Source organism: Suillus subalutaceus (assembly GCF_016647625.1).
Source record: "Suillus subalutaceus strain FC151 chromosome Unknown DFJ58scaffold_65, whole genome shotgun sequence".
NCBI lineage: Eukaryota > Fungi > Basidiomycota > Agaricomycetes > Boletales > Suillaceae > Suillus > Suillus subalutaceus.
In genome coordinates this window covers 123646-138981 of record NW_024540314.1, presented here as the reverse complement: position 1 = coordinate 138981, position 15336 = coordinate 123646, and the positions used below count along the sequence as shown (strand labels likewise).

Genomic DNA, 15336 nt, shown 5'->3' with positions numbered 1-15336 from the left:
CGTTGGCGTCCATGATAATGAACCATATCGCATTTTTTAGTGTCTCCAACTTCCATTTCTGACTTCTCTCAAACATATGGCTCATTTCCATCATCCAGCTCTGCCCGCGAGATGCCGTCCTGGGTTACTCAATCTCAAAGAGAAAGGTACCTTCTGGAAACATAGCGTGCAACATTTGAATATCATGTTCAGCCAGGATCAACTGTTCGTCTTCCGCTCCATCAGGTCTCCTAGAGGACGATTTCCATTCATTGGGTATCGGATTTTTTTGATAGAGGTGGGTGAAACGACAGACAAGTTCGCGAAATTACGACCCATCCTCGAAACACGTGGACAGGCCACAATGCTTTCAGTGGTAGGCACTGGCAGGCACTATCCATGTCGTGCCAGCTGCCAATACTCTGAATTTCTCGATCCCAAGTTTCCATACCCGTCTTATTATACCTGTATCGAGACATCGTCAACATTGACATCGCCTGATGGTTGTTGGAGAGTTCATCCACAGCGTGAGGTTTCCAGCCACTGTCACACTAGACACGCGAACAGGCCGGCACGGTGACACTCCTTCCAAAGGGATTTACCCTAAACTATTCCTCATATTTGCGCCTACAGATAGCCATCCGATAAGCAGAACATCAAGGTGGAACCGTTGTAAAAGTACATTCAATGTCTTTGTTTTGAAAACTCCTCGTGTTTATCATACCAGGTGCCTTATTGCATCTTCGCACCCGAGGGACTGCAACCACACCGCCGTGTGGTACTTGACCCTTCGATATGGCCACTGCTCGATCTCTATCGACCCATCATCTAAGCGGATGACACTGCAGACAGTCTCGTCGATGCGCACAAGCCGCACGTTGGAAAAGCCGTGGTCGATCACATTGATGACAGAACGTATTGGAAAGTTTGTCATACCAACAAATGTGAGAAGAGGAGGGACTCCGGGGCGTAATTGCTATAACGAAACACATCAATGCTGCTGGTTCTTCTTGTCAATTACAGGCCCATCTCCAACTCACGTTTATGAAAAGAAGAAGGTCCTCTGCAGGCGGTACCATAATCTCCATGGTGAGCGCACGAACACTCCGCGGAATAAGCCACCCTGCTAGCGAAGGAGAAAGATCTCTAGGATAGGTGATACAAAGACTGCGGAGGTTTATTAGAGAAGGTAGTACACCCCAAGCGGATGCGTCAAAACCAATGCGACGATGGTCTGCGCTAGGCACGATGAGGTGGAAGGAATGAAGATGTTTGCGATCTCTCAAGAATTCCGAGATAGCAGGCACGAGGTCCTTGTCCGTGACATGTCGATGCAGACTGACAATCTTGAGAGCAAAGTGCGTCAGAAACGGAAGCGAGGACCTATACATGCGGAACGTTGCTGATGGAGTGCATTCCAGTACACCTGACAATGTCAGTGACTTCCAGCTGGTGGCCGGTGGACAAGATCTCTGAGAAGACCTGGCTGTCTGCGGAAAAAACAACCTTCGAACTCGATGACCGTCAAGTGACGGATGGAGATGACATCCGTTGGGAATGTCCAGTTTGCGTTCTTGATGACCAGCGAGCGCAGGCTGTCGTGACTCTGTGATATAAAGTCGTGGGTAGATGTACTATTCCCTCCCTCGGCTGTGATGGAGAAATGTGTGATGTGCTTGAATGGTGGGATGTTGATGTCCCCTAAACGATTAACGAAACTGTACGGAGCGTTAACATGCAGCCATTTTTGGGGAAAGGAAGCACAAAAACGACGCACTTAATGGATAGGCTATAAAGACGATGGTTTGAGGCACACATTGTTTCAAGCATACGATTGATTAAGTCCTTGTTGCCTGAACAATGCGCACTGCGAAGGTTGCAGAGTTTAGGCAAAGAGTTAATTAACATTCCTAAGAGGGATTTGAGACACAGTAGCATTGAAGAATGAGCACAAACCAGTCTGAAACGCCAATGTGTGTGACGTGTCTGAAACAACAGCATATATGCTTAAGCTTCTGACCTGCGAGGCAAAGACAGGATCTACGAGAATGCGAGTAAGAATATCCGCACTTCGCTGGTAGTGCCAGGCGTCGAGCTCCTCCCCATCGCGACCGCCATGGACACCCCTGTATCTGTCATCGGCTCTGGAGGGTTCCGGCGACGCCGTAAAATGTAGATCAATCTCGCGGAAAATAAGCTGACTTGCGATGCGAGAGAGTGTATGCGGGACCGATAAAAGAGACTTCAGATCACGTTTGGGAAGATAGAGAGCAACTTCTCTCCAGACTTCTGCAGAAAAACGAGGCGGACCATCAGGTTCCCTAATAAGCTTGATAGTATTTACTAAAGGGCCATCATAAAAGGGTTGCTCAACTTACCATTTCTTGTCGTATGTGTTCAGATTGTATTATGGCTTTAACGTCCTGATTTGCGGGATCTGAAGATAGAACAGACAGCAAATCTGAAAGATGGTGATGTCGGCACATTGCACAGAACCTATGGACATGTATGAATTTGACCTTGTTGTGCAGAAGTTCGGTACCCAGCTGCTAAACGGGTTTTGGCACGTAACAGGAGGGCCCTTGCAACATCTGGTGGTGGAACGCCCGAGACTTGGAGAAACGACTGAATAGCGTTCTCCATGACAATCCGGGACCTTTGTGATGCACATTAAATCTAGATTTTATATAAGTAGAAGTAATGGCAGGACAGATACCCTTCGGACGGCAAATGCTGCAAGGCGTGGAGCAGAACATCAGCCTTTTGAGCGTCGGATAGACACCCTGTCACATCGCGGATGCTGGCATCAAGAATGCGAGGATTAAAAACATTCATGAGGAGATTCCTTGCAACTATTGCTCCGCTAGTACGAGGTGAAAATGGAGGGCTTGAGTGCGGCCCAAAGGACCGTGGTAACTATGTTATACGCTCACTCAGGTGGTTCAAGAACCATCGCACGATGGTCTTAGAGTCTCGACCAAGACGTTTTGGGAAGTCACACAGAGACTTTCCCAGCTATGTTCCAGAAGCGGATTGATCCAGACTTTGAAATTGCATCGCCGAATTCGAAGGGACATGCCTTGGCGGTTAGCTTTAGGAATGGGTTGCATGACATTGGTTGATTGGTTCAACTTGGTACGTAATTATGAGGCTGAAGCTACGGTCGGCACATATCTGCTTAGATCTGTTTAGTACCTGTTGGCACTTGTTTGGCGCCCTATGTAGCAACTCACCGAATACCGAGCACGGAGCACTCACTACGCGACATTCAAAGTTAAAAAGTCTCTAAAGAAGCTCTCGCCATCACAAATTGCATATCAATCCCGATTGACATGTCCTCCGACGAGGAAATGCTCTCTCATTAAAACATCCATTGGCACCAAATATTTGGCGTGCTGGGGCGATGTACATGTGATGTCATTTAAGCTGTGCGCACTGCAATTACCTCAGATGATGCTGGACACATGAGTGCTGACACCGAACGTTGGATCGGGCACGGACTGCAAGGGAAACCCAGGCCAAACCACTATGGCGGGAGGAGGCGGCTCTATCTATTGAGGACCGACGACGACACCCGCAGGACTACCGACTACGAGCCAGGACCCCTGGCACTCCCGACCTGATCTGTCCTGCCGGAGCGCCCCGCTCCAACGTTATGCACGAGTTGAGGAGATTTCACAGATGAGTCGAATATTGTCCTTCTCAACTTCACACTTGAACATGCGCCGAATTCAAAACACGTGTGCTACCATACTCGATCGTCCTCTGGTGTAGAAGGGTGAGAGTCAGACCAATGTGGAGTTCTCCCGAGAGAGCGACTGGCGACGTGCCCGGGAGGTCGAGAGTAGCAGGACATCGCGCATTTACTCGGATTCGAAGCGGAGCGCTAAATTCTTTGGAGTCGGCAAACATTAGACCAAGGACTAGCTAGCTGGGAGACTCTAGCAAGTTAGCACTTTGCGAAACCTTCCATATGGCCTATAATGGCCAGGACTTAAAATTGTCGACCCTCCTATTAATATTGTAAGACATCCTGCAATTAATAAGGATCAGTGATGATCCCCTCCTCGACTCAGGCCTCGTGCGAATATTAATGCTTGGCAGGCCCCTATTTTCTCGAATAATTAACCTTACTGTCTCCTTTGCTCCTCTACGATGGCCACCAAAGCTTTCGATGCCAGCGCGTCCAGCGTCTCCGGCCTACCTCCTTCGTATGATGCGATTCATACATCTGTATCAACAGATTCCGTCCAGTGTAAACGATCGGTATTTTCATTCCTACAAACTAAGCAAAAACGCCGCCGTGCCTCAGTTCTTTCTCGCATCCATGAAATTGTCTCCTCTCCTGATTTCACCCTTTCCTCTGTCGCATCAATTGTTAAATCCTGCGCTGCTGCTCTCCCAGCAGCAGAGTTCTCCAACCTCCTTCAAAAACCCAATATCGAGGACCACACGGCCCTGTATTGGGCGATTGTCAACAACCGGCGAGAAGCCCTTTTGGAGTTCACTAAATTCATTCCCAAATTCTCGCCTGCTTGCTCTTCCGACTTGCGACTTGCGTGCATGACAGTCAACGACCACGATTCGTTTATGCTACTGAATTTGGGGGACAATGTTAATCGTAAGTGCAGGCACATAATGTCCTGAGAGCATTATTTAACTTACCGCGTGCTATCAGCCAAGGATAGGTCTTTGAGACGCATGTTGGGTTGTCAGCAAGATGAAATTCAAGTCCAATGTGAAAGGGATAGTGCGGGCGAAAACTACTTCTCCGTTCGTTTCGTCTTCAGGATGTTCCAAAAGCGTCTGCGTATATCACAGAGATTGGAAGTAGAATTCGTTGCCCGGGGTATGTGGACCGTGATTTTGACCTGTTCCTCGCGCTGATAACACCCTATTCGCTGAAGGACGTATATGGGTGTTGCGCTTTTATATGGGACAGAATGGGATGTGGCGAGTTGAGTATGGTCTGTCTGGACATAGCTTGCCAGTGCATCCAAGTGCCGAACTTACGATTTGGGCTCACAACAGCCCGCCTGACTCGAGCTGTGCGACCCAGAAACCTTTGATTTTAAGCATGAGACGTCCATGGGAGACACTTGTACCTGAGGGCCCAGGGTAGGTTTATCTTCCCACTCATCCAAAGCCAAAAGGCATACTAAAGTCTATTCATTGTCTTCCTTGCTCTGACTAATACACAGATCATTCTCCCGTTACACGGCTACTGAACGAGACAGGAAAATAGCTGCAGTTTTATGCCAGTTGGATGATTGGCCGATGGACGAGTAAGTGTTCTTCCTTCTGCCTCGTAGTGCCGTTTGTTTTCATTATCATGATTTGCCAGTCTCCTTGAACTAATTCGGACTGTTTTGCTTCAGCAATAATGGTTATGTAGACTGCGATGGCACCCTAAGAATGAGCCTTAAGATGACGATGAAATAGCGCTGCCCAGTCAGGCCAGTCAGCCTATCTCTTTGTTCCAAACAACCACTCGATGTTATTCTCAATGCAGTACAGTTGACCATGGTATCTTGTCGTAACGAGCGATGTCGATGAGCTAGTGGCACGGTACAGAAACATGTCTGACACGCAGGAAAGAAATGGCAGCCGCACGAGCGGATATTCAAGTTAATTTCGCTGCATCATATGTTGCGACCATCAGCTGTTCTAGATCTGCCTCTAGTGTGTAGATCCGCAATTCATCTGTCATATTAGTACGAACTGATGCTGGATTTACTCTATCATCAAGAATGACGAGTTGCCAAGGGTTCTACATCTCCACCTCACCAATTTCCATGTCCATAATATAACTGACTGAAGCTGTAGCGTAATCAAACTAGCAAGCAACGACACACAAAGACCTCTTCTTCTCCAGGTCAATATCGACCTTTGAGTATCATATTGGCATTGTCGTGATGACCATGCATGACAGAACGTCCTCGTTCTGAGACTCACCAGATCATAATATGATATGATAATGTGGATCCTGTAGCAAGATCACCGTGTGTCGACGAACTGGGATGATGTCAAGGTAAATGGAGGCTAATGCTCAAGTTCGAGGCTGCTCTCGTGTTGAGGGGTTTGCTGGGACACTGGAACGTGGTCTTGGAGGTTCGTTGATCGTTTTCATACTAATTGTCAAGTCTACTTCTTCCTTTCAGTCACTCTTGTATCTCTGTTTCTTGTCGCTTCGCATGCACTCATTACCATACAAATCTTTGTTGCACCAGGAGCTCGAGTCTCACCAAGTTAAAACTTCTACATGGCTTTTATATTTCTCGCAAATTGATGTTATATTGGGCGAAACATACCAGGGGAAGGACTCGATTAAATGCATTCTGAATGGACATACGGGAAGATGCTCAATCCCCGTCACGCTGAGCTGGGAAATCGTCGATCGTCATCGCGATCAGTGAGGCCTTGATAGATGATGAATAGTCTCACCGAATGTCATACAAATCTCGTAGAGATTACATAGCTGAGCATGAATGAACACGGGATAAAGAAAAAGGCATTTGACGGAACATTGGACCTGGGTGAGTTACACATAAACAGAAATATCGTTGGCCAGCAGTGGATAAACGTCAGCGGGATAATCTGTGACGCTGAAACACGATGGTGCTTGGACCAAGAGTTGATGGAATTACAACTCTTGCAGATTGCGGGCTGGAAGCGCATGCATAAAGGTGGGGATAGCCGTTCCTGCGGGGGAAATAGACTGTCAGGCTCGTGCGAGGACTGGGTCAAAATGCAGGAATTCATCTTGCCTGAGAGTTGTATAAGCAGTCTCCGAGGTTATACTGAGCTTAGAATCGTCGACGCTCTCGGGGATCGTTGGTAGGGCATAATGTTCCATAATTCGGATCGAAGACTCATGGACGCCAGGGGTATGAACACGAACGTCTAAGATGAGAGCTTAGTATTGGATCTCGTGAGATGATAATCTAGTGGTGCATATGTGAGTTTAGAGTTTTCGTTATGGGATCAGGAAAATGACGGGACAGGACAGACCTTGAGACTAGATGCGCCCATGAATAGCCCACCATAGTCCACAGCCAGGTCGGGGTATTTGCAGTTAGCCCGTCGATAGGGAAGCTTCCACTGGAGCAGAAGCGAAACATTGCAGCTTCGGTCAAAAGCTAAAACTCGCTTATTAATTCCGAAGTTGGGAGGGGATGTAATGAATATCCCTGGTGTCCTGATACATGGACGAGCTGAGAGGATGCGACGCAGGAGGGGCAAATGTGGGTGATGGGTAGACGGAAGTGGTTCCAGGTGAGTGATATGGTCTCAGAGGGAGAAGGAGACACACCAGTGTGTTAACGTAGAACATGGAGGATGGACGAAAAATATTTGGGATGAGGGTCGAGGAGAAACAATTGTATGCATATATAAAGCTAGTAAGTATATAAGTACCATCGTTGAATGTTGAACGACAATGTTGATCATGGTAATGCGAACGCGGAGACTCGGACTTGAATATTAATGCAACTTCCATCTCTTTCCCTCAGTCCAACTCCATCATATAGACTCGACACAGTCGCGTTCAATGAAACTCTTCTATTCCAAAAGAACAATTAAAGACACTGAAGTCCCCATCCACTTAGACTCGTAACCAGTCGCCTTACACAACGGTAACAAGGTGTGTGTGTGGGTAATACAGTGTAAGGCGACTGGTAGCACTTAGTACTGAACGAATAGAGTACAATTCAATCTCCGACTTTGCCCTAATCGGGTATACGTGTGAACTACGGCGCGTCTCACATACAGTGTATGTCACTAAGGGACAGCAACTCTCCCCAGGCCGCAATTTTGATCCATATGTGCTTAGATTGAAATTTTGATAGGAAACTTAGACAAAGGGAGCGTAAATCTAAATTTCCGAAATTTTACCTGATTACGTAATTGTTCACTTTTGCCATTGAATGCCTCCTCCTACCAAAAGACAGAAGCAAGCGAAGCAGCAGTATGCTTCATCATCGAGGTGCTTTGACAATGGGCTGATAGAAGATGTTTTTGAAGTCTTTCTGGACCCAGATTATGTGCCTGTCTCAGATGCCGAAAGTGAAGCAGACTCTGAGTCCAACTTTAATGGAGCATTGTCATTCAGTCTCATAGACGGCAATATAGGAGAGGTATCAGATAACGAAAGCGAGTCGGATGATGAAGCAGCTATGGAGATTGTGGTCGAGGCTGAAGAGACAGTGGATTATGCAGAGGGGTGTGCATGGAGGGCAGCAGTATCTGCTCAAAAATTCTGGGCGAACATTATGAGTTCAGTGAGTAATATCAATCAGTGCACTGATATACATTGAAAATTTGATCAGGATGTGTTTTCAGGGGACACGAAGCCAGTGAAACTGCCCAAACGCTCGATGCCAACATACAGTGGCACAGCACAAACATCTACCTATCTTTGAAAGAGAAAAATGAGAGAGGGTGCAAAAAACAATATGACAATCACCTCTTTCTGGGCCCCGAAGCCTCCAGCAAGAGATACTGCAAACAACCCTCAAAATGAGTCCAGATCACCCTCTGAACCATCACCAGCCAGTACATCAGACATCGACGTCACCTCCGAGTCTATCAATGAGGTTCCTACCTTCGAAATTCAACAAGAAGCTGCACATCCTTTCTTGGACATGACAGCAGACGACGATGACAATCATGACTTCACAGAGCCAACTCCTGTCATTGATACTGTCAAGATACTGATCATTGAAACGAAGAAATTTAAATCATTCACCTCATTAGTGCATCTGCATGCTCTCAAACAGTTCATCGAGTTGTGGGACAAATACAAGCTGGAATCCATGCATTAAAGCATCCATGATGAAATCGAGTCACGCTGTTGCAGTCTCCATTGGCAAGGGTCCATACATGGCATGAAAGATACGCACACTGTACAAATATGTTGCCCGTTTTCATACACTACCTCCAGTGAGTGCTGGCAAGCACCACGGACACCCATCACTGCTCAATAACGAGCGCATCGCACAAGCTGTGCGTCGCTACTTGACTGTCCTTGCTGATGGCGAGGTGAGTCAGCCAATTAATGGATACTGTCAATGGTTAGTTTTTCTGATATGGACGATAGATAACACCACTGCTCTTAATGAGACAAGTAAACACGGTGATAATCCCATCACTCAGTCTCAACCTCAATGGCCAAAAGATATCTGAGGGTTCGGCACAGCGTTGGCTCGTGAAACTCGGATATGAGCTGAAAGAGGTCAAGAAGGGTGTCTACGTTGATGGTCATGAGTGTGAGGATGTTGTTGCTTACCGAAAACAATTTTTAGAACAGTTTGCTGCGAATGAAAGGTATAAAGCCTGTTATTCAAATGTCAGCATCTTCACTGATATGAGCAAAGGTATCATCATACCTACCGGGATGAGGACCTCGAACCAGTGGAACCAACTCTCGGGCCTGGAGAGAAACTACATGTACCTGTTATGCACGACGAGTCAATTTTCCATGCTAACGAACTTTGGCGACGAGTATATGTTACCAAGGGGAAGATGCCACTTCGAAAGAAGGGCCAAGGGTGTGCAATCCATGTCTTTTATCATTGAGCAGACAGGAAGACTGACACTATCTGAGGAACAGCTGCATCGAAACGCCACACTGCCGGATGGTCAGCGGCTGAGTTGCACAGATTCTCGCGAGATTATTTACCCTGGAAAAAATCACGACGGGTTCTGGACAAATGATAATCTGATGAAACAAGTGCGTCGTGAATGATCCTGGACAAAATTGGAGAATATACTTACAATACATCAAGATTCGAAATACAATCTTGATTTTCGAGAGCGCATTTATCCGAACGCAGTCGCCGAGTTTGTTTTTGATCAATCATCCGCGCACGGAGCATTCGCAAAGGACGCACTGAATGCAAAGGAAATGAATGTCAAGCCAGGTGGCAAACAGAGGGCCATACACGACACTTACATTCCAATGGACAATCCACATCCAGAACTTCGTGGAAAGCTCCAAAAAATGAATTTTCCATGCGAGCTCCCTCACAATCACCCGGATTACGAATTTCATGGACAGCCAAAGGGAATGCAGCGTGTACTCGAGGAGCGCGGACTAATTTCAGTCCTGAAAGCAGCAAACAAAGGGAAAGCTGTTGGAGAGTGTCAGACATGCAAATTGTCATGAGAAGCACAGGAAACACTTCGTTGTGAGGCACTGGCAGCAGCGCAGGGTGGAGACGAGCCTGACGAGTTGCATGCGCACATAGTGCGTGAATCTCTGGGTGTCAACTGTTGCATGTGGAAAATGCTCGCAAATCAGCAAGATTTTAAAGCCGAAAAACCATACATACAGCTCATCATTGAAGCAGCTGGACACAAGTGTTGGTTTCTTCCAAAGTTTCACTGTGAGCTGAATCCCATTGAAATGTACTGGGGATGGGCAAAAACTCGTGTGTGGCCACATTGTCAGCGCTGACTCATTGTGATGTGACAAAATTCTCGCAGGTTTCCGCAGTGCGGCTGATGGAACATTCCTCACCGCGAAGCGCATTGTACCAGAGCTTCTTGATGCATGCCCCATCAAGACAATACATGCCTTTTATCGAAAATCTTGGAGATATATGGATGCTTACAGGTGTGTAACTCAACCAGCTTCATAGTTCCTTCTCACAGTATCCCAGGAAAGGTCTTAATGCGCGTCAAGCTGAATTTGCCGTGAAGAAATACAAGTCGCATCATCGGTGTGGTCCTACATTGATGATGAACTTGGGTGTTCTCGTCGACTGATTGTGGAGTCAGCCGTCAGATGCTGCATACCCAATTAGGAAACTCCGACACGCTCCGCTAGAAATTCACTTTTGGCTAGCGAAAATTTTGAAACTTAAGTTTTTTGAAAAAGTATTCTGATAGACTTACTATACTACTCTAACATAGCACATTTGTTAGGTTTTTAAGACAAACAAGGTATTTCTGAAGGTGTAGATAGAATTACAAGTTTTGATGTCGGTAGTTGCCGCTTTTGAGTGACATACACTGTAGAACGCGACACATCGCGCTGATCATTAAGATTGTCTCGCCATGGCTCAATTTAAACGAAATGAAAACATCGACTTGAATACTACCTCCTTCCACATCTATACACCACAAGAACCTCCAAAAAAGCGTGCTCAACTTGTTGCTTGGCAGTTCACAGCATCTGAAATGGCAGCAGAGCAAACTTGCCTCGTTTCAGAAAGAAAGTCGCAAGACGCAGCTGCCGCTCAGACTGCGTTAAGAAGAGCCCATGAAGAGCATGCAGCACATCTGGGCAATGCATTGCATGGCATCAAAGATGCAGGTTTTGGCTCACTTGCAGAATTCTTAGTGGAGATGATGCACACGACCGATCAGCAACACTCGGCTCATATCTCACGCACTTTGGGCACACACGGTCAGCAGCTCCTTGAAGGAATACATATTCGGCAACCTGGCATCACCAATTCATGGGTTACAAGCACCGCCTCACAGCTGCTTATCAATGAGGGCAAGAAGCTTGCTGCATTCCTGCATCCGCCTTCAGGTCAAGAAGTGTCTGAGCTTTTGAGCAATTGGTCGCTCGAGAGAATTCTTGTCAAGGCCAAGAAGCTTGCTCCTACTCTTTGTACCTTCCTTTGTCATGTTAGCATGGATCCTCGCCTCATATCAGAACGGCGAGACCTGGACCTTGTCTGTATTCCTTGCATTCGACTCTTTACATAGCTAATGTGTGTTAACAGGTTGTTGTCACCTGTAATTTGCATGCTTGCATTGACTCATCAGGATGTTTCATAACATGAACAGATAGGGCTATGTTGGGTCGCCCATTTGATAATCGAACAAACACGCAATCCTTTGCAATCTGCAGTTTTGCACAAACGTCATCGAGAACGTGAGCTGGTAAGGTTGCCGACACAACAAGTACTGGGACATTTGCTGGAAGCCGACCTCGCAGGATTCCAATATCAGCATAGTCTTGGCGGAATGTACCCCCCCCATAGACTAACACAGTGCGCTTCATAAAGTGCCTTCACTCCGAGTCCCAGTTGTTCCAAGACCTCTGAGCAGACTGCAACACATTTCAGCTTCACACTCTCGGCCTTAGGAATGAAAGTCAAGTACATTTCATTAAAATGTGTGTTACATACCTGATCTATCATTAAAGCTGTTAAAGGTGACACAACCACAGCAATACTCTCCGTCTCATCAACCTAACAGCGGGAGGGAGAAGCAAATAGTCTTGCCACTCCCAGTACCAACATCAAGCACAACATCATTTCCCTCGAGGATTGCAACTGCCACTTCAAGCTGCCATGCAAATGGCTTGCAATTGAGTATTTCCTCAGCGCGTTTCGTCAGTGCTGCCAGATCAACCTCACCAGGACAAAATTTCCAAAGTTTCGGGAGTGCAGGCATGGCATCAAGTGGGACTTATCATTTCTACTATACATGTCTTTTGAACCACATGTAAAGCCTTTCTGTTGCGCGACTTGATACTGGAACTTGTTCATTTGCAGCAGATTCTGTGTACAATACACCAGAGCCACCTCCAATACTGCAGTTGCCTAATAAGGTCATAAGCGGAGTTTGAACGGGTACTGTGTTCGTTCTCAATGAAGTGCTCCCAGACGCCTTGTCTGACAATCCACCACTGCCCCTTTCCCACGGCGACAAGGTGGCTGGTATCGAGACTACCATCCACTGTCAATCCCAGTGATCGCATTTACCAGGTCAGCAGTAACCAACAAGATAATCAGAATCAGAACCGCACCACCGTTTCCGGCCCTAACTAGACTGGCAACCCGCCCACCCCAGCAACCTCACTACTGTAGGAACAACGTGGGACGAGCTGAAAGAAATCAGCGAAAACGATGATAGGAAGTTTCATCAGGCGTTCAGCCACATGCTAAGTCACTAACATCATCTGCGTTAGTGCCTCTTCCGAGCTCAGCCCATGTAGTTCCTACGATGGAGAGGCAAACTACATAAACTCATCTATATGTAGTGTAGCATTAGGATTGTTGCAACAATGATGACAAACAACTCACCAGTCACTACGATGTCCAAGTCATAATCGGGAATGATAGGTTCAGGGAAATCAGCCTTCTCAGCAGCTGGACCATCGTCACCGAGCCTACTATCTGAACTTGAGCTCGAGATGGGAACGCAACGCCAAACAGTCGGCCTCAGAGCAGCCAACTCCTGGTAGGCCAAGAAGTAGACATAATTGGCAGTATTAATGGTCTGAGGGACACCATATGCTTTGTGGGCGGCGGCAGCCACTGGAAGAGATCATCATCAATAATGGTGACGGCGACACAAGACCAACCTGAGATCCTACAGTCTCAGCTGGGAGTCATTTTCGATGTCGTCAATCCTGTAAACATAAGGATTAGTCGGAAAAGTGTCCAACAACGTGTAGAGACGTACAAGAGACTGCCATTATGGAGAAGACTAACTACACGGTTGATGACTGCAAGCTTGTCCTTTGGAACGTCAAGCCAGAGGTTCGACAAGCTCTCCACTGGATTTCTTTGCCTAGGTTAGCAGTGATGTAGTTGTATGATTCAAGTAACGACTAGCATGGCGAAGTTGAGCTACACATCCTCGGAGTCATAGACACCACTCACAGATTCCTGAGCTTCAGTCCATGAGCTGGACAATGTTCCGTGGAGGGTTGAGAGAAAGGCTATCGTATTTGTCGACATTAGCCATAATTACCAGCTATTGAGATGGGTTTAGTTGGGGTGATATGAACCTCAACTCGTTTTATATCAAAAGACGGACAGAGGCAACAAATCCAGCGAAGGACCTCAACCCGAAATATAGTAATAGTAGACAATTTTGGTCCTGCCGAATAGGACTTGGCGACTCTATCAAATTTGTTTTGTTTCGATCTGCACCTGGATCTCGATTGCATACTCAGGTACTGACGCGGACGCACCTCTGGCACCACACCTTCGTCCTGGCATCCTGCGCGCTGAACATAATTGCAATGCAAGGTGCATTTTTAAAAATCTATGTATGTATGCACATTAAGACTCACTGAGGGACCGTGCGAATCAAACACCATGAACATTTGAACAGGCAGCTGAGGACTCAGAAACGAACTACTTGCATGTCGTGTCATCAACCACGTTGCAGTGTGCACCAAGGCGAAAACGGAAACACAACTTACTGTACTAGTAGCCCAATAGCCCGTCACGCGTCATTCTTTGTACATATGAACCCCTACCATGTCGTTGAGCCATGGAGTCAGATGAAAACTACTCATACTTACATCAAAGTCGACAGCAGTTGTAACCTGGCAATAATAGCCAGAGAAACAATCTCTTGTGGCGCAGGATTTGGGACAATCACTGTCATCATGGATAACCATAGACGCTGCCAACTTGAAAGTAGCAACAACCACCAGGATGAAGCAGAGACGCGTTATTTGTGAGATGTGATATGGGACTTCAAAAACAAATTTGATGAGGACTGGTAGGAAGACAGCTTGCTTTTAATGTCCTGAATAATGTTCTGTTGCTTAACCTGTTCACCTGAAATACTCCTTCAGACAGATGACATTTGCACTGCCAGCGCATTGCCAGCAGACTTCAGGTTCAACTTGCTATTTTCCCCGAAATTCTCTGGGGAGACGAATGCTTGGAAATGTGTAATTCCAACCCGTTGTTGCATATGGCGTACAATAGGTGACACGGCGATCCCTGGAGCTGGGGTCAGGGGTCACATGGATATGAGAGAAATTCAGCCTCTCATCTGTTGGGGAACACGCTGGACCAGGGAGATCAGTAGCTGGCTTAGGAGATCTAAATTCCAAAGGAGAGTGATATTGTTGCTTTCGGAACGCACACTATGCAGTGCTGGACCCCAACCACGCCAGTGATCAGGAAAACTCTTGTTACTTACTCATCCTTGTTCTCGGACGCATAGTCAATGCCTTCGAATTCCCAATTGACAATTGTTGGTTACTACGTACTGATGATGGGGTATATCCCTGGCACTCATCTCGACTACATGGATTCTTTCGGCAAGCATTCCTCCTCTCCTCAACTGTATTCTTGGTCCCAAACTCTTGGCCTGGCTGGCTCTCCGACCTGATTTTTTTGTTTACTGTCTCGTCTCTATTCTCGCTGTTTGTTTATCTTGTCTTGTTATCCGATGCGTCTTACACCACATGTAGGTTTTTATGCCTTTTGGTATGAATACACCATACATGAATATAATGATTCTCACCAGGCGATATATGTGTTACCTGATAAACCTTGCAGGTACGACCTCAAATACACGTGCGGATCCCAGGACCCCACCACCTGTGTGCCGCTTTTGCACAGTGACATTTCGTTTCTCGCATGTGAT

At 46.7% G+C, this 15336-nt stretch overlaps 5 protein-coding genes across 5 annotated transcripts; 2 read left to right on the top strand and 3 right to left on the bottom strand.

Annotated features, from left to right (window-relative positions):
* Window positions 1-560: 560 nt before the first annotated feature.
* DFJ58DRAFT_792485 (uncharacterized protein) lies at window positions 561-3153 on the bottom strand. The gene is made up of 8 exons (XM_041390355.1): window positions 2696-3153; window positions 2499-2635; window positions 2358-2440; window positions 1936-2308; window positions 1757-1889; window positions 1486-1697; window positions 1020-1465; window positions 561-955 (listed from the first exon to the last, which is right to left on the bottom strand). The coding sequence occupies exons 1-8, from the start codon at window positions 2812-2814 to the stop codon at window positions 698-700; spliced, it is 1761 nt and encodes a 586-aa protein (XP_041243067.1). The 5' UTR covers window positions 2815-3153; the 3' UTR covers window positions 561-697.
* A 981-nt stretch (window positions 3154-4134) lies between these two features.
* On the top strand, window positions 4135-5268 carry DFJ58DRAFT_728909 (uncharacterized protein; the record flags this gene model as incomplete). The annotated part of the gene is made up of 4 exons (XM_041385665.1): window positions 4135-4600; window positions 4658-4828; window positions 4887-5097; window positions 5181-5268. 4 exons carry the CDS (start codon window positions 4135-4137, stop codon window positions 5266-5268), a joined length of 936 nt encoding a protein of 311 aa, XP_041243066.1.
* A 5769-nt stretch (window positions 5269-11037) lies between these two features.
* DFJ58DRAFT_728906 (uncharacterized protein) lies at window positions 11038-11697 on the top strand (the record flags this gene model as incomplete). Its single annotated transcript, XM_041385664.1, has 1 exon — window positions 11038-11697. The coding sequence occupies one exon, from the start codon at window positions 11038-11040 to the stop codon at window positions 11695-11697; it is 660 nt and encodes a 219-aa protein (XP_041243065.1).
* A 58-nt stretch (window positions 11698-11755) lies between these two features.
* On the bottom strand, window positions 11756-11962 carry DFJ58DRAFT_619890 (uncharacterized protein; the record flags this gene model as incomplete). The annotated part of the gene is made up of 1 exon (XM_041381024.1): window positions 11756-11962. A coding segment is annotated over one exon (207 nt), but the record flags the coding sequence as incomplete, so codon positions are not given.
* A 993-nt stretch (window positions 11963-12955) lies between these two features.
* On the bottom strand, window positions 12956-13417 carry DFJ58DRAFT_728905 (uncharacterized protein; the record flags this gene model as incomplete). Its single annotated transcript, XM_041385663.1, has 3 exons — window positions 12956-12969; window positions 13023-13256; window positions 13405-13417. 3 exons carry the CDS (start codon window positions 13415-13417, stop codon window positions 12956-12958), a joined length of 261 nt encoding a protein of 86 aa, XP_041243063.1.
* Window positions 13418-15336: the final 1919 nt, after the last annotated feature.